This window comes from Doryrhamphus excisus, chromosome 15 (assembly GCF_030265055.1).
Source record: "Doryrhamphus excisus isolate RoL2022-K1 chromosome 15, RoL_Dexc_1.0, whole genome shotgun sequence".
NCBI classification, from domain to species: domain Eukaryota; kingdom Metazoa; phylum Chordata; class Actinopteri; order Syngnathiformes; family Syngnathidae; genus Doryrhamphus; species Doryrhamphus excisus.
In genome coordinates this window covers 6,341,562-6,364,634 of record NC_080480.1, presented here as the reverse complement: position 1 = coordinate 6,364,634, position 23,073 = coordinate 6,341,562, and the positions used below count along the sequence as shown (strand labels likewise).

At 44.6% G+C, this 23,073-nt stretch overlaps 2 protein-coding genes across 4 annotated transcripts; both read right to left on the bottom strand.

Moving 5' to 3' along the window:
* Positions 1-129: 129 nt before the first annotated feature.
* On the bottom strand, positions 130-6,186 carry glyr1 (glyoxylate reductase 1 homolog (Arabidopsis)). Of its 3 annotated transcripts, XM_058048117.1 has the most exons (16): positions 6,096-6,186; positions 5,083-5,119; positions 4,925-5,004; positions 4,706-4,844; positions 4,501-4,611; positions 3,774-3,851; positions 2,765-2,818; positions 2,562-2,612; positions 2,391-2,464; positions 1,780-1,879; positions 1,510-1,620; positions 1,333-1,434; positions 1,070-1,232; positions 754-933; positions 533-657; positions 130-437 (listed from the first exon to the last, which is right to left on the bottom strand). In XM_058048117.1, exons 1-16 carry the CDS (start codon positions 6,131-6,133, stop codon positions 363-365), a joined length of 1,518 nt encoding a protein of 505 aa, XP_057904100.1. In that variant the 5' UTR covers positions 6,134-6,186; the 3' UTR covers positions 130-362. The 3 variants fall into 3 exon arrangements, with proteins under 3 accessions (XP_057904100.1, XP_057904101.1, XP_057904102.1); XM_058048118.1 differs by lacking the exon at positions 3,774-3,851; XM_058048119.1 differs by lacking the exons at positions 2,765-2,818; positions 3,774-3,851.
* Positions 6,187-7,229: 1,043 nt separating this feature from the next.
* Positions 7,230-21,939, bottom strand: ppl (periplakin). The gene is made up of 22 exons (XM_058048109.1): positions 21,707-21,939; positions 17,914-18,013; positions 17,368-17,522; positions 17,163-17,283; positions 16,879-17,004; positions 16,690-16,731; positions 16,293-16,454; positions 15,304-15,411; positions 14,716-14,811; positions 14,507-14,629; positions 14,297-14,443; positions 13,861-14,012; positions 13,688-13,788; positions 13,027-13,184; positions 12,770-12,948; positions 12,559-12,697; positions 11,650-11,843; positions 11,430-11,580; positions 10,975-11,058; positions 10,755-10,871; positions 10,524-10,616; positions 7,230-10,301 (listed from the first exon to the last, which is right to left on the bottom strand). Exons 1-22 carry the CDS (start codon positions 21,760-21,762, stop codon positions 7,632-7,634), a joined length of 5,274 nt encoding a protein of 1,757 aa, XP_057904092.1. The 5' UTR covers positions 21,763-21,939; the 3' UTR covers positions 7,230-7,631.
* Between the last annotated feature and the right edge of the window lie 1,134 nt (positions 21,940-23,073).

The following is a 23,073-nucleotide window of genomic DNA, read 5'->3' as shown; positions in this document are numbered from 1 at the left end:
ACGTAGGTGGGGTTATACATGCGTTCGTTCACCAAACCTGGCTGCTCCTCCCAGTGGTTCTTCTGGAGCCACAACCCGGCCAAAGCGCTCGTCTGGTGCCGCTCACAGTAGCCTTCGAGCGGCACCAGACGAGCAGAATCACCTCCCCTCCGTTACGTTAAGTCAGTGCAATCTTTCCTATCATAAAAGAAGGACAAGCCCGCCACAGTGGGCGGCTAACACAGCAGGTGCAAAAACTGGAACCAAAAATAAAATAAAATAAAACCTCCATCAAATAAAAGAATTCCAAATATAAAAAGGTGTTACATCAAGAGGGAGGAAAAAGAATGAAAGATGCAAGAGCGAGGTCGCCACACCTCAAGCTAATGAATGTAGGCTCTGTAGACTGCAGAGATGTCGTTGTCCGACTGGTCCAACGCCTTGGCCCGTTTGTACACCTGCACCCCGAGAAACACCATGCACTCAAATACTGTACCACACATGTACACACACAAAATACATAGAGGGCAATAAACCCCCACTATGTAGGTACCTCGTTAGCAGCGGCAGCCATTGGGGTTGGATGGTTGGCCGTGTCGCCCATGGAGATGGCTAGCCTCAAGTCTTTCTGAATGTGCTTCAAATAGTAGTCTGGCTTGAAGTTGCCCTGTAAAATATCTGCACACCCGAAAAACATCACACACACAATCCTAGCACATTTTACAAACTAAGTAGTCACCATCGTTTTTTTGTCATCTGATATATTTGACTTACTTTGGCATTTCTGGTCCACAAAGGTGCTGGCCATCTGGCCCTGGCACAGGATGTCCAGGAAGGTCTGCTGTGATTGGCCAGTGGCCTGGGCCAGGGTGAGGCCTTCTGCGATGGTGGCCATGAAGCTGCCCTGCACCATGTTGAGGATGAGCATCATCCTTGCTGCATTCCCTGCTTCCCCTTGAAGGAAAACAATGAGACTTGACTGTCAGCCCTTCAGGCGATGCTGTGCCCCACACTGGTAGTTAGTAGGGGGGTGAAACCCAACAATGGCAATGTTGAGGTGTGTTAAGGCATGCTTGAACACGCCACATACCCAAGAAGAAGGATGTCTTGCCCATGGCCTGAAAGCAGCTGCTGCAGTCGGCATAAACCGTTCTGTCGCCCGCCGCCAGGATGACCAACATCCCATCGTTGGACAGCTGCTGGCTTCCTGCCACCGGTGCCTCCAGGAAACGCCCACCTCTTGATGTGATCACCTGATCATTGATGCATACGACAATGATGGCAGGACATTTGCTAAATTGAATAGCAATTCGAGTGAACATGTGGCAGGGACGTGTATGAACTCTCACACACCTGTGAGAGTTCTGTGATGGTCTCTGGATCAACAGTACTCATCTCCACGTAGCACTTGCCCGGCCGGATTCCCTGCAGCACCCCGCTGGGACCCAGGACCAACTGAATCAGCAGACACCCAGACGTGTTAACCGACTTTACAGACAAAACACAGACATCACCCACTCTGACACTCACATCTCTGGCAGCCTTTGGGTCCGACACACAGGAGAAGGTGATATCGCACATTGAGGCGACCTCAGCAGGAGTCCGACCCAACCGCGCACCTTCTTGGATGAACAGGTCACACTGGACCAAGAAAACACAAAAGCATCCCTTTTCAACTAAATCTATCTAAGCCAATGGTTGATAGCACACAGGGAGCCATGTTTGCCCTCACAATTCATTCCCTTCCCCTCTCTCCTAATCTACGCTATATGGGACTAGAGCATGTCAGGCTTTTCCTACCTTTTCTGCAGTGCGGTTCCACACGGTGACTACATGACCCATTTTCAACAAGTTGGAAACGATACCGCTCCCCATCAGCCCCAGACCCAGGAAGCCTATCCTGGAGGCAAAGACAGAAACAGGACGTCATGAAAACACTCTAAATTCTAACCAAGTGTGTACACTGTAGGGATGCTAAACATAACGTCTTCCATTTCCAAATTTGCGATTGCATTCCTATGTTTGCCTTTTCCTACTTTTTCCACAGTCATGTCATGATATTTGCATGTCCAACCTGCTATCCACTTTCAACGCTGAGCTGGAGCCAACACCAACGTACCAATCAAGCAGCGGTGTCAAAACTCAGACACTGCAGCTTTCCTTTCCAGCTGCTCAATAAAGCTCGTGATTTGAATGATTTTGAATTTGAGGAAAGGAGCTCATGAAGGAAACCACCATGGCATGAGTCTGAAATGTGTCCTACTGTGATGGCGAGCGGCTGCATGAAAGCCATCCAGGTGGACATCTGACCTAACCTTTCCTTGGTAACTTCTGGTTTTCCAGGACTGTTTGGCTTGGATGATGATTAGGCACATGGCAGTACGTCTGCCATGAGTGTGTGTGTTAGATACCTTTTATCTGTGGGTGTGATGCTGCCATTGATTGCTGTGCTGTCTGCAGCCTGAATGGATGTGGATGCCGTGTCCTACAAACATACAAAGAAACACCGCTTCCATTTGTACACTGGCTGAAAAGTACGCGTCTACACTTGACATGATTTCTCAAGATGCACTTGACCATACCTCCTCAATAATTTTTAGGCGCTTGCTTATTGGTTCCATGGACGGGGCGGGCTGAGAAAACACAAAGTACAACAATCCATCATCACAAGGTCATTAAAGGACATGCTATGGTAGGGTTAGCGCAAATACAAATGACATGTCACACGTGGAGTCAAAGAATGGTTTGAAGGGGAGATGCATGACGAGCTGATGTGCGAGCATACCTTCTCAGACTGGCTAAGCAAGAAGTGGTGGAAATGTGGGTCATCCTTGACAGGCTGCAACAGAACATGGAAGGGAAGGGTTCAGCACGCAACACAATCACGGCCTTATTTATTCCACTGTCACCACTCTAGGTCTGCCAGTTTCCCTTGGCAGTCAACATCCAACTACTGCAGATAGCAAACTATTACAGCTGCACTCAAACCATTCAACCCTCACTGGAAATGTAACCATCACCTGCAGTACTTTGAAAAACAGCAACTAGTACTCCAAACGCATTTAGTATTACAATGCTCACTTTTACTCTTCCAGTGGTGGGTTGAATCATCCAGAGAGCAACTGTAGAAAACACGACAGTGGAAGCAAATTCCAAAATTGTCGATTTAGAGAAGTGTTTCTCAATCAGACTGTGCAAGAACGGGTGGCGGAAACCAGAAAGCTTAGCTCGCCAGTGCTTCAAGTAGCGTGCAAATCATCACACGTCACTTCGATGCAACAACCTTCGTCGTCATATACACCATTCACACACACGCACACACACACACACACAACTGGCCACAGGGTGGAGATCTACAGCAGCTCCACATATGCAACCATTTGATTCCAAAGTGGAATACAGTCGTCCCGCACTGTATCGCAGATTTTCAAAAATACAGAAGAAATCAATAACGGCTGTTTCATGGTTGACTATGGAGGGCGGTGCAAAGCGGCGAGGGACGACTGTTTAAGCTACAAGGAAAAGAAATCATTTTCCTGAAACCAAATCAGGCCTTTAAAAGTCTTCACACACACACACACACACACACAGAGAAGCTAACCTCCAACCAAACCAAGCATCCAAGACAGTCAGTGGTCAAGTGCAAGCACCAGAAGGTCAGAAGGGAAAGGTCTGCATAGTCACGCTCAGGAAAGCAAAAGGGTTAAGGGGCAGGTAGAAGAAGAACAAGGCAAGGCAAGCTTGGTGGGGGAGTTTTGGGGGGGTGGGTCAGGGTGGGGTTGGGGTTCACCTACACTGCTTTCCCATTTGAATCCAGGTCCAGCCCCCAGCCTCTCAATAGTGGACGGCTCGGGGTCAGAGTCAGTTAAGTCCTTTGAGGAGGAGAGAGACACACATTCACCTTTTAAACAAAAAGGATGAATTTGGACTGATTCCCTTCAGCTCCAAGGGGGACCAGGGGGTCAAGGGGGCTGCTTCCATGTTTTGTAGCTGGTGTAGCAGGATATAGACCAGGGGTGTCACCGTGGGCCATACAGGAGGTTTGTTGCCCCTCAGAGGGCTACCACCATGTGAGGATGTCTGTCAATTTGAAAAGTTCTGTGTACTTGTTTCAAAAGGTTCCACGTATATTGCTAAAGGACCAGAAGATGAAAATGATAAGAATGAAACACAGTATGGATGTGGTCTGATAATTCCAAGGGGGTACCAGCCATGTGGCCCACAGTGAAAACCGGTTAATCCCCCTGATGTGGAGTATGGATTTGAGCCTGTAAATGTCCTACTTTTTAAAAGCGATTGAAGATGTGCATTGTGTAATGATTGCAGCCTAGAAAAAGAATGATGGTGAAACTGATGCTATGGTGAGCGTATGTAAACATGCATGAAATGGTTGCAGCTTGTCGTGTTGGTGTGCACTTGTGCTGGAAGTCTCCAGTCTCCTCCTTGACCAATGATTGACAGTCGCCACAGAGATGTTTTTTCTTGCCTTAAAAGGTAGTCAAAAAAAACAGTCTCACTCACCTTCTCCGATGGATCTCTCAAGGCACTGAGGTCCTCATCATCCTCATCCAGTATCTTCAGTGGTTTGTTGGGGGTCTTCTTTCCTTTTGAGTCTCCCTTACCCTCAGAGTTCTGCATATACAGTATACACACACATATACGTCTCTGACAAAACCTTTCAAACATGGCGGAAGAGGTTTGTGTGTGCTGGATGGGGTACCCTCACCTGTTCTTTGCCCTTGGACTTTTTAAGGAAGTCTTCCACGGCGTCCACGGCCTGCTGGAAGCGCTTGCCTTTATTGATCTTGATCATCTCTTCCTTGTGGGCATGGTAGGGTTTCAGTTGTTCCACTTTAATCCAAGCACTGGAACACAAAATGTTGATTGTGTTTTGGTCAAGAAGGAAAAGGTGAGTCCTGTCACGCCGACTTCCGTTTTGACTTACTGGTCTTCTGTTCCAAAGAATTTCACAAAATGGCATTTTTTGCCTCTTGGCTTTTTCAGATCCTTGGGAGGGCTCACAATCTGTAATGTCACAAAAAAAAACACATTTTTAGACAAACATTACTTTTCATTGAAGCCGTATGTTTCATCATCACATACCTTTCCTGGCCATGGTGGATAGCGGCCAAGTTTTCCCCTGAAACGAGATGAGCATTCAGCTTATTGTTTTGTAAACATTGTCACGGAGCACCCCAATACTGGTTTAGTGGACCAGGTCTAACATGGAATAGGTGCATCTCAGTGTGCCCTCCTTGCATTTTCACAAATCAAACTCGAGTTTTACAAATACAATAGTGAGTGTCAGGTATGTCTTACGTAAAAGGTTTTCACATTTATAATAGTTTAAAAAGACAAACACCCATGCCTCAATTCCACCATATATTACCCTTAAAAGTGCATAATTGGAAGCCAACTTCAGTGTCGTTAGAAGCTCTGGCGTGTTTTCTGTTAATTAGCCATGTTTTTAAATCAAAGAGCGAAGGCAAGAAGATGAGATAAGTCTGGAAATACAGCATTAAACGAGTCTTGCGTGAGAAAATTTTGGATGTATTTCTGCAAAACTGACAATTCTGAGCGAACGCAAACAAGTGATATCAGGCCAACGTTAGCATGTAACAAGAGTTGGGTTATTTTAGCATTTACCGTCCCAAAAATAACAGAGTCCGTGTGGTGAAAAGGGGAGAGCAACACACGATCAAAGTGCGACATATTCCCGAGTGAGAAGAGTTAACACCCCCGTGCTAACTAACCTACATTTCCGCTGCTCTAAAAAGCAGTAAACGACACGATCCGTCCACTTGCTTTTGACGAAGAGTTGGCAAAAGGCACGATGTGCTCCCAATGATTGACTTGTAGCCACAAAAAACTATTAAAAACTCAGTGATGTGAACACCTTTCCGTTTCTCCGAACGTGCTAGCAAACAGGCTAGCCACAGCTTGGCTAACAATTTGTTTGGGTTGTTGAGGCCATCACTTTTAGGAATTACATTTGGCCTCGTGCTAATACTTTCCACCTCTGATCACACATACACTTAAAACGACACCACGCTGACGAGCGCAGATGTAAGTACGTAGAAAAGATTCACGTTTCAACGTTTAAAAGGTGATCTTACCACACTAGGTCTCCGATTCTCAGATGCACCGTCGCCATCTTGCAACTCTAATAAAACGTCGCAACGAATGAGGGGAAAAGACAACACGTAACACGCCCACCGATCACGTGGTCAAACCCCGCCCTTCCTCCCCACACAGCATCCGCCATTGGCTGAAAGCAGCATTACCAGATGGGACAATGATAAATGCTCGTACCAGAAGCTTAAATTTGTCGTATTTTCAGGAATATTGTTGAAATTGTTGAATATTGTATCGATTTCACGTTGCTCAGGACCATCTGTTACAGTAAAATACGGCCACAGGCAACGTATAATATGACTTTTAATGGAATTGTACCTTTATGTCACTGATATATAATAATTTCCATAATAATTACTCAAGCTCCCGTATCATTAACATTTACAGTGCAGGATTATAATAATAACAACTATGTGTTAAAAGGCTCAAATTACCCTACCTTATCCAATTATAAATCATACATCGTAAATGTAAATGATCATATAAAATGATAATTATTGCACATCTGGCAATATTATTTCCAACCATCCCAGGTCATGTGAATGTGCAATACCACTGATTTGGGTTTGTTTAGTTGTGAATGTGATATGAATGAAGGAGAGCAGTATAGAGAACAATGAAAGTCTCTCCAACTTGTCCTGGGTCTTCCCCTGAGCAGGGAGGGAGGCATCCGGAAGGCACCCTGACCAGATGCCAGAGCCACCTCATCTGTTTCTTCTCAATGTTGAGGAGCAGCGCTTCTACTCCGACCTTCTCCTGGACGACAGTGCTTCTCACCTTGTCTCAAAGAAAGAGTCTTTGACCACTTGTACCCGCCTTTTCCTTTCCACATCACTGCAGACTGCCTGTTGCTCTCACCGAGCCGCCTTCTCTCACTGGTGAACAAGACCCCGAGGTACAACTCCTCCACTTGGGGCAGGATCTCATCCCTGACCCGGAGATGACACTCAAGCCTTTTTAAGGCTAGAATCATGGACTCAGACATGCTGATTGTCATTTGGGCTGCATGTACCCGTGATCTGGTCATGCAGGGAGCAAACCCCCCGAATTAGGTGGTCCGTTACCATTTACCCCGAGAGGAAATCTAACCATGCAAAATGACACAAACACGCGTCTCAGTTAAATTTGTCTTTTATTTCGACTTTGAGAGCATACATTTGATACCTGGAAAATCCCACAAATATCATTCTGATGTTCCAATGTACTTCATTGGCAAAAATCAAGACAACCCCCCCGTGTCCCCCCCTCGTACCCAGTGTAGTACATGAAAGCTCAGCAACGGGGCGGTCTACCAACACCATGTTAGATGCTTAATTCATTGGTCTGTCAGGAGAGGCATCATTGTGTGTAGGATTCAGTAGCATGGATTAAGAAGCAAATAAATACACAGCGCCTTTAGAATCAAAAAGTACAAATATGCCTGTTTACCACAAAACAAGTCAGGAGATATTAAAAAGCAAGCGCATGTTGGAATAAAAAGGATATGCATAGAATGAAGTGATGCAAACGTGATGTGTTTACTTGTTCTTGCCCGACACCAAAGCACCAAACTCCTGGATGGTGAGCTGCTTGTTCATGTACTGCTGAAGCTGATGGTTTGTGATATGGCCCAGGCTCAAAGCATCCTCGATGGAGAACTTTTTCCCTGACTTCCTGTCATGGAGGACGGATGATTCTCCTTTGGGGCCCTTGACTGAGATCTCCTCCCAGTCACACTCCTGGCTCTGCAGGTTGACAAACATCTTCCAGTCGATCAGGCCCAGCTTATATGCCTCCTCCGGTCGCATCTCCTTGCCGGTATCTGGGTCGATAACAACGATGGACCGACGCAGATGACTCTCTCGTTGTTCTCGCTTCATTCGCACGGCTGCCAGATTCTTCTGTAGCCCAGCTATCTCCTCATCCTTTTTGCTGGTTATGACTCTGAGCTCAGAAAGTTCTCTCGCTAGCGAGTCAAGCCTCAGCTCCAGGTTTCCGTCCTGCCTGGGTGCCGACTCAGTGATGAGCTGAGTCTCCTTGCTGGTGATCTCAATCTCTGAGCGAAGCTTACGGATTTCATTCTGCAGCCTTTGGTTCTCTTGCTGCAAGCGACTACTTTCATCTCGGATGTAGTCCAGCTCCTTGGTGGACTTGGTGTTGGAAAACTCCATCTCGGAGAGCCTGGACGTGATGGTGATCAACTCCTGGTCAAGGTCCCTCTTTCTCCGTTTCTCCTCCTCCAGAGTCCTCTTCAGGTTTTCAATCTCAAGCTCAGCCTCTGGATCCTTCTCAACTTGGACCTTCTCAGTGCGAACAATTCTTTCCTTCACATCCATCTTCTCCAGGGTGATATGCTGCTGGATCAGTGCGTTGAGTTCTTTCTCCAGCAGGATGCGCTTATGTCGTTCTTCATCCAGCTGGAGTCTGAGGATGGAGTGTTCCTTCTCCTGCTGGGGATCCTGCTGCAGGACCACCTTCTGTTTGACTGTCACCTTCTCTCGGTTCTCTTTGTCGCGCATCTCCAGTTCACTAAGTTTGACCCGAAGTCTCTGGATCTCCAATTCAGCCTCGCGTCTGGCTCTGCGCTCACGTTCGAGTTCCTCCAGCTGCTGGTCCAAGTCGGCCTTCAATCTCTGCAGCTGATAGAGCTCAGCTTTCAGATTGTCCTTCTGCCTTTGCTCATTGCTGATGTTTTGGACGAAGGTGTCACATTCCGATCTGAGCAGAACATCCTCTTCCATTTTCACCACTTCCTGCTGAACAATCTTCTCCCTGACCTGGGACAGATCGAGCTTCCTCAGTCTGATCTTTTCCTCCTGGGACGACTTTTCTCTCTCAAGATCCAGACGTTTGGACTGCTCGTCCGCCAGTTTCCTTTTCAGGATCTCAATCTCCTCCTTGGTCTTTGGATCCTCTCTGTACTGCAGCACTTCGTTGACCACCTCTTTGGTCTGCACTTGTGGTTTCATTTCTTTCCATCTTTGAATTTCGTCGTTAAGTTGGCGGATCTCCATCTCCGATTTCTCAGTTTGGTGGGTTTTGTCGACAATTTCATTGCGAAGTCTTTCCAGTTCCCGTTCTGTCTGTGGATCTGTCTTGTATTTGATCACCTCCTTGATGATCTCCTTGATCTCCACTTGAGGTCCTCTGTTCTTGAGCATGGTCAGCTCGTCCTGCAGCGACCTCAACTGCAGCTCGGCGTCTTTGTAGCGCCTCTGCTGCTCGACAAGCTCAAGACGTAGATTGGCCACCTCGTTCTCAGCCTTGGGGTCGGGGCGCACGATTTCACGCATCTTCTCTTGAATGATAACCTTGGACTTCTCCTCCTCGAGACTGACAATTTTCCTTTGGAGATCAGTTTTTTCACGCTGTGATGATCTTCGTTTGGCCTTTTCGTCTTCATACTGCCTCCGAAGGTTTTCCACCTCCCTTTCCAGGGCAACATCTTTCTCCACTTTTAGCACCTCCTTGATGGAAACCTTCTCCTCAGCCATTGACTTCTCCTTTTCCAGCCTCCGCAGCTTCTCCTGAAGGAACTGCAGTTCATCCTCCAGCTGCTTCCTGCCGTCGATTTCTTTTTGCTTCCTGTCAAAAAGTAGTCTGTACTCGGTTTCAAGTTGGGGATCGTTTTGGACTTTTATGACCTCCTCTTCGGTGATGACTTCCTGCTCTTTGTTCTTTTCCTCTGCCAGGATTGTCACCTGCTTTTGTATCTGAATAAGCTCGTTATCTTTAATCAACTTTTGCCTTCTCAGCTCGTCCAACTCTTCCCGAAGCTTGCGCACCTCCTCTTCCTGACCGCGGTCTCTTTCGATGCGGAGAACCTCCTTGACCATGTACTGTTGTGCCCCCTCCTTTGCCTCTGTCTCCAGACCGCGCAGCTTCAGTTTGAGAACTTCAAGATCATTCTCCAGGACGTGGGTGGTGCGACGTTCCTCTGAAAGCTTCTGTTGGACCTTGTAGACCTCCTCATCCAGCTGAGGGTCAGGAACTTTCTTGATGAGCTCCTTCTTGACGACAGTATCCTGAGGTTTCTGCCCTTCCAGAACATATATGTCGGTCTGGATGGTCTCAATCTCCTTCTCCAACTGCTCTCTCCTCTGAACCTCGTCTTGTAACTGCTTCTTAATCCTCCAAAGCTCCCCCCCCGGGGCAGCAGAATTTACAGACTGCACATTTGAAGCCTGGATCATAGGGATGTCTGGTTGCTAGAGAAAAATAAAAATCAGTAGTAATATTATAGTACAACAGTATACATAGTAGACCGCACAGTATACACTACATGCAGTATGGAAAATAATTATTAGATTTTTTTCTGCATGCAAAACTTCACTTATTCTCTGTATAATGTATTTTTTTAAACCTGTTAGGTCTACAACAGATGGAGTGGATTGACATCACTTGTACACCCGTGTAGGTAGAAATGTCACCTGGTTGAGAAGGCTGTGTGTGAACTCCAGATTTTGCAGCCTTTGCTTGTTGACAGCGTTGACCTCCGTGAACTTGGCCTCAATGGCAGCTTCCTGCAAAGTACATGACAAGAACATTTTATATTCCAGATGGGGGGCTTTTTTCCCCTCCCTCAGACCAATACAGGAACCCTTCCTTTGTGGCGGTCCATCGCTACTAGACCCGACCACCATAAATACTGACATACTGACCTCTGCTTTGACTGCCAGTGCAGGAGATTCCAGTCTGCTCCGCTTGTACGTCTGAGGTACCAGGCCATCATTCAGGTCCAGTATGGATCGGAACTTCTCTGTTTCTGTCTCATAGTCCTGCAAACATCAATCAATGAAGTGTTATTACGCTATATACACAGTGTACATATGTATTTATATATTTTTAGCTATCACTGGCTTGGTGTAAAAAAGGACTTACTTTGATAGCTTGCTGGTAAAGTCGACCATTTTTGGAGACATTGTTCATGTCGGATTCCTTTCTTGTAATATCAGACAGCAGGTTCTGCAGATGAAAGAGGAAATCCACAAACAGCACAAGAGCTTTAGCACATGGGCGTCAAACTGCTTTCCACCATGGGTCACATCTCTGACAGGGCCTCTTCTAATCATTTTATTCAGAATAAATCATAACGTATTATTATTTTTCATGAACATAGTAATATCAGAAAGTCAGAAAGAATCATTTTAATCATTTTAATTTGGCTTTGACAAAAAATAACAACTTTTCTGTCAAAACTAACAACAAATTCATTGAGCAAAAAATTGTTAAATATATTTTGTTAACGCTGCACGGCAGACGAGTCACATAATCCGACCCTGGGGTGATTTTGAGTGTGACAGCGGTGCTTTTGGCAGCAATCCAGTCCCGCTTACCCTCTGATTTTTCAGCTTGGTCTCCAGTTGTCTGATGTCGTCTGTTTCAGACGGCTCGTAGTTTGGGACGCGAGCAAGCCAGTTGTTCAGGTTGTTGTAATCATTGCGGTAGTTATTGTACGACATCTTCGCCCTCTGCAAACTCTGAGACCTGGGAGCACAGCACAAAGGTCAAAAAGAGAATTGGGGACCGGATGTTGCGTTTATGGCCTTGGCTGACCTGGTGTCGATCTGATTGTTGAGGATGTTGAAACGCTTGTTGAGCTTCTGGACGTCGGCTTCCTGCCTCTCGATGTCCGGGCAATGCTCCTGGAACTTGATGGCCATTTGGTCGCAGCTGCTTTTGGCCGAGCGGAGGTTCTGTTCCGTGTCGCTAACCATCGACCTCTTGGACCTCAGATTTGATGCAATGTCCTGCCCGTGTACAAAGGGACATCAGTGAAATGTAATATGGAAAGAAAGGAAACGCAAAGAAATACAACCTTTAAAGGCACTGTCCTTTTACTGCTGTATGTCTACAGTTCAAACACCAGCTTCCTTCTTTCATTTATTACACATTTCAGCACCAGTTGTCGCAAACTATAACACGTAGTGGACATATGTGGTAGGTATGTACAGTATATACTTATAGGTTATCACATGTTTTGTCTGGTATCAGGCCAGGTATCATGCCCCCAAGTGTGATACTTATCTTATTATCTTACTTATCTTATTATCTGATCTTATTATCACATACTATTTAATCATGCGCTAATTATCATGTACTATTTAATATTTACTATTATACTAATATTTACTATACTATTTACTATTTAACCGCTGACATGTTGACAGAGCACAGACGGCAGCAAAACAAACGCTGTGTGTTCACGCTCGTGTGCTGTTCTCTGATTGGTTGTTTCACGGGCACGATACCAGAGCAGCGCGCTATGAGTGGACAGCTACGGGGGCTCATACTGGACATGGTTAAACTCTATATTTTATCAGTATCACTGCCCTGGGCTTTGACACAGTATCATTTCGGCCTTTTCCCGTATCATTCATGGGCGGTTTCTAGGGTACAGGGCCAATTAATACTGTAGTATGTGATAATGTACTGTATATAACCTACATTATAAAAATACCTTACCGCAAGCTCGCGCTGAGCTTTTTCCAAAGAGGACAAGTCTGAAGGGGCAACGTCCTCCCTGGCCAGTCTGTTCTCGTAGCCGGACAGCAAAGTTTTGCCATTTTGAAGCGAAGCCTCAAGCTGGTTGGAATTCTTCATTCTAAAGAAAGCGAGATGTAAACGAATGTTGGCGTGATAAAAAAAGATTTCTAGATGATGCTGAGCTGCGTACTTTTCCTGACTGCTCTGCAGAAGCTGCTCCAAGTTATCGTACTTCCTGTTGACCTCGTCGACTTTGCTGTGAAGGTGCGGAGCGCTGGCGGATGTCGGGTTTGACACCAAAAAATTCTTGGCCTCCTGCACTTTGGAGGTCTTTTCTGGCTCGATTCTGTGGACGGCATTGGCAATATCCTGGAGAAAAAGGATGCATGGTGAGCTGCTAAAACTACAATGTCTGAATGCAAAAGCAACGGCAGGCTGTGTGATCACCCTCAGATCCTGCAGGCGGTCGCTGCTATCCTGCAAAGGCTTCTTCAGCTCCAGCGGGGGACGGAGTCGAGCTTGAATGGCCTTTTCCTGTTTGTCCAGATCACCCGCAACCTTGTCAAGACCTGCCATCATCTGGCGGCACTGCTGCTCCTGCTTGTCTGCTCACAAAACACTTAAGTACTACTTAACTGTCACCTTCCATCAAATATTATTATTATTACATGAATTATTGATATCAATGATTCTTAAATGTACTCATGTTACCCACTGTTTGAAAAATAATGTAACACACATTTGATCATTTTTGAAAAAATGCGGAATGTTCATGAATGTTGAATGTTCATGTCATGCAACTATTATTATATGAAATCTACAAAAATTCTATTAATTAAAAATTCATTACCGTTATTATAATAATTATATTATTATAATTAATTCATGAAAAATTATATTATCAAATTCAATTAAACAATGAATTAATTAAATTGATAGATTTTTATTATTGATTTATATTACCTTCAATTAAAAATAATAATGCAAAATATTGAAAGTAATTATTATAAAATTACATAAAAATGTAATGATTTATTTCAATGATTATGACATGAATAATGTTGAGGGAATGTTGTTGTGTGTGAAACACATGAAAAAAGTAGCGTACCTGCACCACCGCTGGCCTTCTTCAGCTCATCAAAACGTTTGAGCAGAGCTCCTTTGCTGTCTCCCATCTTCTGCTTGATGGAAGTCTGCTGTGTGGCCAGGCTGTCAGCACGTACATCAAGTGTTATTAAGGAGCGTGTGCTGTCCAGTCCACCAATATCACATCAAACTCACTTGTCAGAGATGGCCACCGCCTCCGTGTCTGTGGGGGGAATGATGAAACAGATGGCCGGAGCGGAGATCTTCTGTCCAGATGCGTCCTTCACGTCCCACTTGGGTCCGTTGTTGCGAAGCAGAGTGTATCTATTCCCCCGAGTGATTTGCCCCTGCGCCCATCCAAAAAGTGCAATGTGTCATGCTTTCTTTGGGAACTGATGATCATTCACCCACAAGGCATGTTGGGAAGCCAATGTTTCCCCAAGAGGAAGTTATCCAGCATGCCTTGCGGGTTAGAAATGCATGTGCATCAGTGGGTGAACCACAAGGCAAGAAGTTGATGTGTGGTTAAAATGTATGAAATGACAGCTGTGGAAGTCAATAATACTTGCTGAGAAAGAATCTCAGAACTAATCCCAAAGGTGGGTGTGTGTGCCGATGCCAGCTTACGTACCTCGTCAGTGTCAAAATCGCAGAGAGACTCGACGGGCAGAAGCTTCTGGGGGGTGTCTCGTCGGTACTTCAGAGGTAAGACTTGCAAGCCGCGCTTCTGAAGAGCCCCGACCCTCTCGTCGAAGTGCTCCATGGCCTTGGACTGGTCCTGCACAAGCGCACGGGGGCCATTTTAGCCAAGAACGTGGACGGAAGAAGAATAAAAACTTACATCCAGCTCTCTGATCAGACCCTCCATCTGGTACACATCTTTGAACTCGGGGTTGTACTTCTGTTTGACATCCGTGTCCAGACGCTTCAGCAGGTCTTGGGTGTCGCGCGCCTCCTTGTGGAACTAAAACACACACGGTGGAGATAGCTTTACATGCGTGCATGTGTGTCGGCTCAGGTGACTTAACGCAAGCACTGACTGCATCCCACCTTGTGGTATTCATCCATGTGTTTCAGGTGGTTTTCCTCACAGATGAGCAGATTCAGGTACTCCTTCCAGTCAGCATGCACCGCCTCCATGTGAGCCTGGAAACCACAACACATCAATGCTACTACAGGCCCAGAGAACACAAAGATAGGCCATGGGTTCTTTGTTAGTTTATTGCACGTCATAGAGGGCAAATTAAACAAAAAAAGCAAATATTTGACAAAAGACACACATTTGGATGATGTAATAAAATCTGGGAATCAATCGTAAAACAAACATTTGTGCTACCTTTTTTGGTTCCTGTTAAAAGCCACGCCACAGAGTTCTGGATTAACTAAGCCAGAGAGTGTATTGTGGCTTATTCCAGACTGCATTATAGTCGCTTTTTGACAAAGCTGAGATACAGTATATACAATATTTGACCTCTTAGCATATCTACTTGCAAAATATCTTTCATTTTTCACTACACGGGCCTGGCTGGGGGGAGTTTTGACACTCCTGCTTTATCTTTATCTTCATCGTACACTGTTCAGTGTACAGAATGGTATGCATTGAAGACATGTAAAGAAAAGAAGCATAGGAGGCGGTACCTCAATAACATTTGCCCCTGGATGCTTTGCAGCAATCATCTTTTCTCCATCGTCATTGAGTTTGGTGATGGTGGCCTCCTTGGACTCCAGACATTTGCCAATAAAGTTCTGTTGGGACAAGACAGATGTATTCATACATTTACAGGCGTTTGCCGTTATGACTGGCCAGGCATCCTGGCATCTCTGACTGGAGTGGAGCAATCCCTGTTTTCTTTAAAGGGGACCTTCATTCATTCATTTTCTACCGCTTTTCCTCACGAGGGTCGCAGGGGGTGCTGGAGCCTATCCCAGCTGTCTTTGGGCGAGAGGCAGGGTACACCCTGGACTGGTGGCCAGCCAATCACAGGGCACATATAGACAAACAACCATTCACACTCACATTCATACCTATGGACAATTTGGAGTCGCCAATTAACCTAGCATGTTTTTGGAATGTGGGAGGAAACCAGAAACCCAGAAAAAACCCACGCATGCACGGGGAGAACATGCAAACTCCACACAGAGATGGCCGAGGGTGGAATTGAACCCTGGTCTCCTAGCTGTGAAGTCTGTGCGCTAACCACTCGTCCACCGTGCCGCCCTTAAAGGGGACCTATTATGCTTATTTTTATTGAGTTGTGTACTCCTAAAGAGCAGCTACAGACCATAACCCACACAGAAAACGTTCTAGATTCTCCAGAATCTGCACCTATTCCAGCTGGATTTCCAAAATGCTCTTGAATTGCCTCCAGTCACGGCCACTCTGCTGTGATTGGTCCCACTCACTCAAGTCCCAAACTTCTCAAGCTTCTCAAGCTCATTATCTGACACTTTGTCATGGTTTAACATGGGAATACAACATTCTAACTACATTTATATGTCAGAAAAGTGGAAAAAGCATCACAGGTCCCCTTTAAGAGCAAATTCAACATTTGAAGTGGCCAGACATTGTGGCGTACTTTTAATGGGTTTACATTTTTAAAAAAAACCTTCATGTGTTGTTTGCGCACCTCATACTGCCTCTGGCGGGCAGGGTAGTCCAAGTTGGCATCACTCCAGTCGTAGTTGATTCTCTCCTCAGCCTGCTGGTCCATCCAGTACAACTCATTGGTGCAGCGCTGCATGTAATCACGCAGGCTCAGCAGGTGGCGCTGACGATCGCTGGAAAGGGCCTGTGGGAAACAACTTTTAGTAAATATACACAAACAACCAAAAATGAGGGCTTTAACAACAATACTAACAGCTAACATGCTAGCAAAGAGCAAGATAGCACTAAGTGCTATAAAAACAATCTGCATTGATTTGGCAGTATATGATGTTGTGTAATACTGTTGTGTGTAATATATTTGGAGTGTGATGTAGTACACAGTACACCAACATATACATGATAGTGTGTGATTGCATTACCAGGAGTTTATTGTACTTCATCTGGAGGCCGCTGACGTATTCCTGCACAAATAAGCACATGGTTGCCATGTCAACAATGGGATGTTGGGTGTATTCGTGTGAAGTCACAAAGCCTCCAATTACAGGTAGATACTACTTTTATAAATATGAGTCAAAGTGACTTTTATGATTGAAAGTACTTGTGTGTACCTTGTCACCACCAGCAGAAATGTGAGGCGCCAAAGCCTCCACCTCACTGTGGAAGATGTTGTGGTCCTCCACCTCATTCTCCACAGATGGAAGGTCCTGGCCGAAGCCCTTGTTGCTCAGGTTGTCCTGGGAAGGACAGAAGGAGACATGAGGTGTTGCTGATAGTAGCTAATGCTACTCATGTCATCACCTATGAAGGCATTTTAAACACTACAACATTCCATGGATCACCAGACCAGATGCTAGATGAAGACCAGACCAGGTTTCTGATTCCTATCACCTACCAGCTTCTCATCCATCATGTTGCCCCAGTTGATGGTGGGCACCCCTTCAGTGCGGCTGAGTTGGTAGATGCGGTCATGGTCCTCCCTCAGCTTCATCACTCGCTCACGCAGCTGCTTCATGCTGCACACACACACACACACACAAAGTTGGTCAGCGATGTTCCAGCACAGCAGCTGTAATAAAAAGATGATTATTAGCACTCACTCCTGGCCGATCATCTCAGCCTGAGGGTGCTGGAGGCGTTTGGCGTTGAGGGCATCATCATCCAGGCCGGCCAGCAGGTCCAAAGAGTTGACGAGTCGTTTGTGGGTATCGTCCTGATACAGCGGCTGCTTGCCCTCGTTGATCTTACTCACATCCTTTTCATCAAACACAAGCAGGTCATCACTCTTCATCCTCTTATAGCAACTCAGTGTTTTAGCTGTTTAGCTTGCTTCCTGGGTAGTAGTAGTCAACAATGCTAACATATTGTGGCTGGAGTGTATCCTTCTGAAACAAGACACTCCTCAGTCTAAAGCTGAGCAACAACAGCTTTGGGGTTAGGATTGGTGGATAGTGCATGTAAAGCTACAATGGGAGGAATGGAGGGGGAAGAGTCAGGCATAAGACGTCATGCAGCCTTAATTTGCTGCGTTCATCATTAAAATCATTATTTTGCACATCTGAACAAATACTTGTTGATTCCACATTTATTGAATTTATTTTACAATTAAAAATATGTCTGAGGACTTGTGACAAGGTTTTTCTTACCTTGTTGAGGTTCTGCTCCACATCGTAGATGTTCTTCTCCACTTTATCAGCATTTTTCTGTAGCTTCTCGATCAGAGCGGTCAGCTCTGTGGAGGTAACACTGAAAGAGGAGAGAGAGCAAGGTCATCTTTTATGGGTAGTACAGCACAGCATCGCTTTTTGTGGAAGGTTAGGATCATGAGCGAAGAATGCAAGCAGTTGATTCGCCCATTAAAAATGTCATATTTGTGATGTTATTATTGTTGTAGTCAAGTGTGACTGTATATACTGAAATGTATTCATTTGCATTGCTAGAAATCAAAGTTGTGATATTTGTCCAACTGTTCCAACCCAACAAGTCATCTTTATTCAAATGATGAACTTCATCAAATCTGCGCCCCCTGCCCTGGTAGAGCACTGGTGCACTTTGACACACATGGCGGTGATGTCAGTCCAAGCCACAGATAGCGCTGCACAGCTTTGGAGGCGTGTCTGCTCCCACATAGGAAGGGAGCAAAAACCAGCCGGGCCAGTTTGCTGTCAAGTGTGTGTTCTCATAACGCCTCCTCCCAACTAACACTGGAGAAAGCACAAAATGCACCAGAAGAGGATTTTTACCAAAAACCTTCGTACTGTATTGGTATTCCAGGGCACAGCATGACTCCATACACGTTTAGGGACTATGATATGAAAATTATTATTATTATTATACTGCAAATGCCATGAACGCATCCAATCAGTGTTTGGCTGCAAAAGGTGACAAACACGAGGGACACCTGTGTCAAACTCAAAAAGCCTGGAAAAAAACAAATAATAAATAATAAATGTATTCAAGCCTATTATAAATTATTTACATAATTATTTACAATAATTTTCTATTTTAAATATATTTTAACTTGTTGAAAAATTTTAATATTATATTAAATTTGGAAAAAGTAAAACATATAATATTTTTTGAATGAAAAAGATTTTATGTGGACTATGAAAGCCTGCAGATAATGCGCAGGTAACCACACCTGCCATGGGGCCTATGCTAAAAATCTGTGTGTGTGCGTGCGTGAGAGACAGGTGATGCGTACTGTATGTCTGTCTAGCCTTCATATGCTCATGCACATTCGCACCCACTCGGTCTCAGCGTGAAAGAGATTCGCCATAAGTCCCTCTGCATGCATGCATGCATGCATGGATCTTGGAGGTCAACTTTCATGCCAGCCTCTTCTGTGTTTTGATATCAAGCCGAACCAAAGCAAGTTTGGGCTGGCGTGTGAAGCCTCCTGTTTGACAGTCTGACAGCAGCCTTTCTCGCCAAAGCAAAAACAGCCCAGGGGTGTTTCTGGTCTCCTTGGGTCACAAAACCACAATGGCAAACAACACTTGCAGTCAACAGGTTCTGTGTGCAAACACATGCTGCTTCTCCTTTGCATGTCTTTAATCTGCACCAGGAAACACAGAAAAACAGAACGAGAGCAGAAATGTGCATGTTGTAATGAATAGTGGCCTTCTCCTAAGCTGCAATTGAGCTGGAACAAGTGTGGGAAGTGTCATGGTTTCCTTGCGTGTTTCTTCTCCAAACATGTTGTCGTAGGGTTCCTTGCTTGCTGCTGGTTCTGGGAAAGTCCTGGCACCAGCACAACATCCAGTACAGATGTTTCCAGCCAGGGAATGACCTAACTGGAACCAGAAGGCTGCAGTACGAGTGTCATGGTGGGTGTGGACTCTTGCTGCTCTCCTTTCTTGCCATCATCACGTGCTCTCCATGCATTGCAACGTGAAAATACTTGTTAAACAGTGCAGACTTTTCTTGTCGTTTTTTTCTACTCAGGAGTAGGAACAAATTACCGTAATAAGGGGAACAATCAAGCACCTCAGTGACATATTTAGATTATATAGTAATCCCTCGCCACTTCACGCTTCGAATTTCCCACCTTCAGTCTTTCACGGTTTGCCAAAAATATATTCATGAATAAATCATGCTGTTTCCTCGTTGAATACAGCCTATTATTAGTCTAACATATATGCACATCTATGGACATTTTATGTATTTTTTGCCCAAGTTTAGCACCTTCAAACATGCAAATGACTACATGAACTAAAAGACAAATAAAAGTCATTCAGAAGACGCATTCAATGATGTGATGACATGTAGGATTACGACACTCGTCACTAGGTGTCAGTAATGTTACACTGATGAGACATTAGCATCACAGGACGTACTGTACAGAAACCAGATGTACAAAACAAACCACAAGGAGGAATCCTCCCAAGGCTAACGTATGCAAATCTACAGTATATTGCATCTTCTTTTACCATGGCTACTATATTGGATAATAGGAGCATTAAGGTGACTATAGGGGTGTTATTTCATGTCTAGAGAGCTCTAATAATGTTACAACCCTCATTTTAAAGGTCAAACAATGTTAAAAAGATCATAAACAAGTTTTCTGTGCTCTAACAAGAAAAATAAGGAACCCCAGCTGGCGTGAATTCACTTATCATAGTCGGGTGTGGAATCAATGAATCACCATAAATAGGCCATTACTGTATCATGGAGGAAAAATGTATTTTATGACACAGAGGAAAACTATTTTCAACAAGAACATTAGATGTTATTCTGTTATTACTGACTAGATTATTTTTGAGGTCCTCCCTAATTCGCGCTGAGTGACAGGAAAACTCATTGATGGGACCAAAAATCAAAAATCATTTGGTCCTTTTAGCAGCTACTATTTTAAAGAATTTATTACACTTTTAAAATAATTTTAAACCTGCCTCAAATCTCTGTTGTATTTTGTTTTTATTCCCTTATTTGACATTGTGGACAAGAATCTCCTGCATGTTTTCTTTTATGCACATATCATGTGATTGTATGCAAATACAGGGGCGGCTTGAATCCTGAGAGAGCAGGCTGAGGAGATGATGTTGTCATGAAATGATGATAAAGTGAACTGGGCTAAATGCGCTCAGCACTGTGGGAGAGGCTGCAAGCATTTCCTTCCACATTGTCTTGCAAAGGTGGACCAGCTCAACCTATCAAACCAGTTACTACAACTTTACAACCGCACCACACCCTCACCTCAACATATTATGCAAACTAATAGACTGCCTTTTAACACCCCCCCCCCCACACACACACACACATACACACACATTCCATTCATGATTGGAGATAAGTAGCATTGCTCAAGTTGGATCGAATGTGCTTGCATGCATGCTAAACATCCAGTATACACTATGTTGTCCATGGATATACATCCTCGCAGTTCATGGATTTTTGATTTTTTAATGTGTATTTTTGGCCTATTTCCAAAGAAAACACATCTTATTCCCCCTATGAGGGCGATCATTTACAAATATGTATAAAATACACATGTGCCACTGTTAAAAAAAGACCACAACTTTTACATATTTACAATGTAGCGATTTAGTTTGTTTGGGAGTCCTTGAACGCACCATAGTTTGTTTGCTACTTCGCCATTCACGGTCATCTTACATTAGCATGCATTAGTGGCGAGTATCTATACATTTTATACTTTACATTTCCTTCAAGATTGCGTGTGAGGCATATTCAAGAGAGAAGGGGAGGGTTCTGGAGGTGAATCTTATCGAATTTCATAATGACAAGTCATCTTTGCTGCAAAGTTTGAGCTATAATCGAAGGAGAACGTCAACAATCAATTCCACCATTCCCTGCTGGTTCCGGAGGCGCGAAAAGCTTGTGTGTGCTGCCTTATGGTGTTCTTAAAAGTTACTATGTAAATAATAGAGGTCAGAAGTGAGGTCAGAAAGCAGCAGAATAGAAAGAGCAAAGACTTACGTTGCTTTGGTCGGTGTTACGACGGCGGAACCTCCTTTGCTTTTTCTCTTGATCATGTTGTCGGCTGACCGGTGTCCTGCGGGTCGGACAGCTAGCCGGTGTTTTGTAGTGTAGGCAGGTCCCTGTGTGTGTGTGTGTGTGTGTCCTCTGAGTCCACACACGCTTGACTGTGTCGAAGCGTCCCAATTACGCACGCTACACTGCGCCCATTGCTTGGAAAAGTCACTTTTTGACTCCTGTCACCTGTCTCGCTGACAGGCGGCATACAAGGGGGCGGGGCCGCAGTGGCCACGCCCTACCCTTTGGCAGGTATGCTCGGCTGACGGCGCGCACGCACAGAAGCACGCACACAAGCACGCATACTGCCACTCGTGCACTGGCTGAACAAGTCCGACTGGCCAAGAGGCGGGGGGATCGATGCAGTTACTTTAGATACCAACGATGTAGTAACATTATCAGATCAATCATAGCACGATGGGTTCGATATTTTTTAGTTGTGTCATTGAAATGCATTCCATATATTCTTATACTGTATCAATTTGACATGTATTATATTGATATTATTATATGTTGGATAAGGAATTGAATACTATCTTACCTTTTATTGTTTTGCACTATTGACTTTAGCATTAAAGGGGGCTCTGGGTTTCCACTGTTTACTTTTTGCTATTGCGGCTTTCAGAAAGCAGTCTTCATCACCATCGGTGATGTTTCCTCCACAGCAGCTGGTAAAGACTACATTTCCTGTTCCTGCTCGTGTTCCTGGTTATGTCATCTTCCTTCAGCCAGTGGTTGGCATGTTTCCCAAACCTTATGTCATTGCTCCTATTGCTCCCAAGCTCTCCCAACGTGTCAGCACTGGAGATGAAGAGCTGGATCTAGCAGACGACTGCACTTCTTCTGCAGGTTCCACATTTATTTACAGTCATGAGAGGTGTCTTGTCTACCACCGTTATTGTTGCAATGCACAAGTACTAGTACATGTTATTTGTATCATAGCTGAGTTTTTAATAAAAAACAATTCTGACACTTTAAAGCAAGGGTGTCCAAAGTGCGGCCTGGGGGCTATCTGTTGCCCACAGCTTGTTTTTTATTGGCCCGCGACACATTCCAAAAACAAACAATTTAACATGAAAGCTAAAAATAAAAGCAAACACGGGAAAATCAGCAGTAATTTCACAAGAATAATGTCAAAATATTAATAGCAAAAAAGTTCCCAGTCCCAGTACAAGAATTACGCAATATTATGAAGGGGGAAAAAACATAATTTTAGCAGTGTATTGTTGAACTATTAAAGACAAAAGATGCTATTGTTTTACAATTTGTAATATTATGCAACAACAACTAAAGCTAAACTAAAGAAGAAG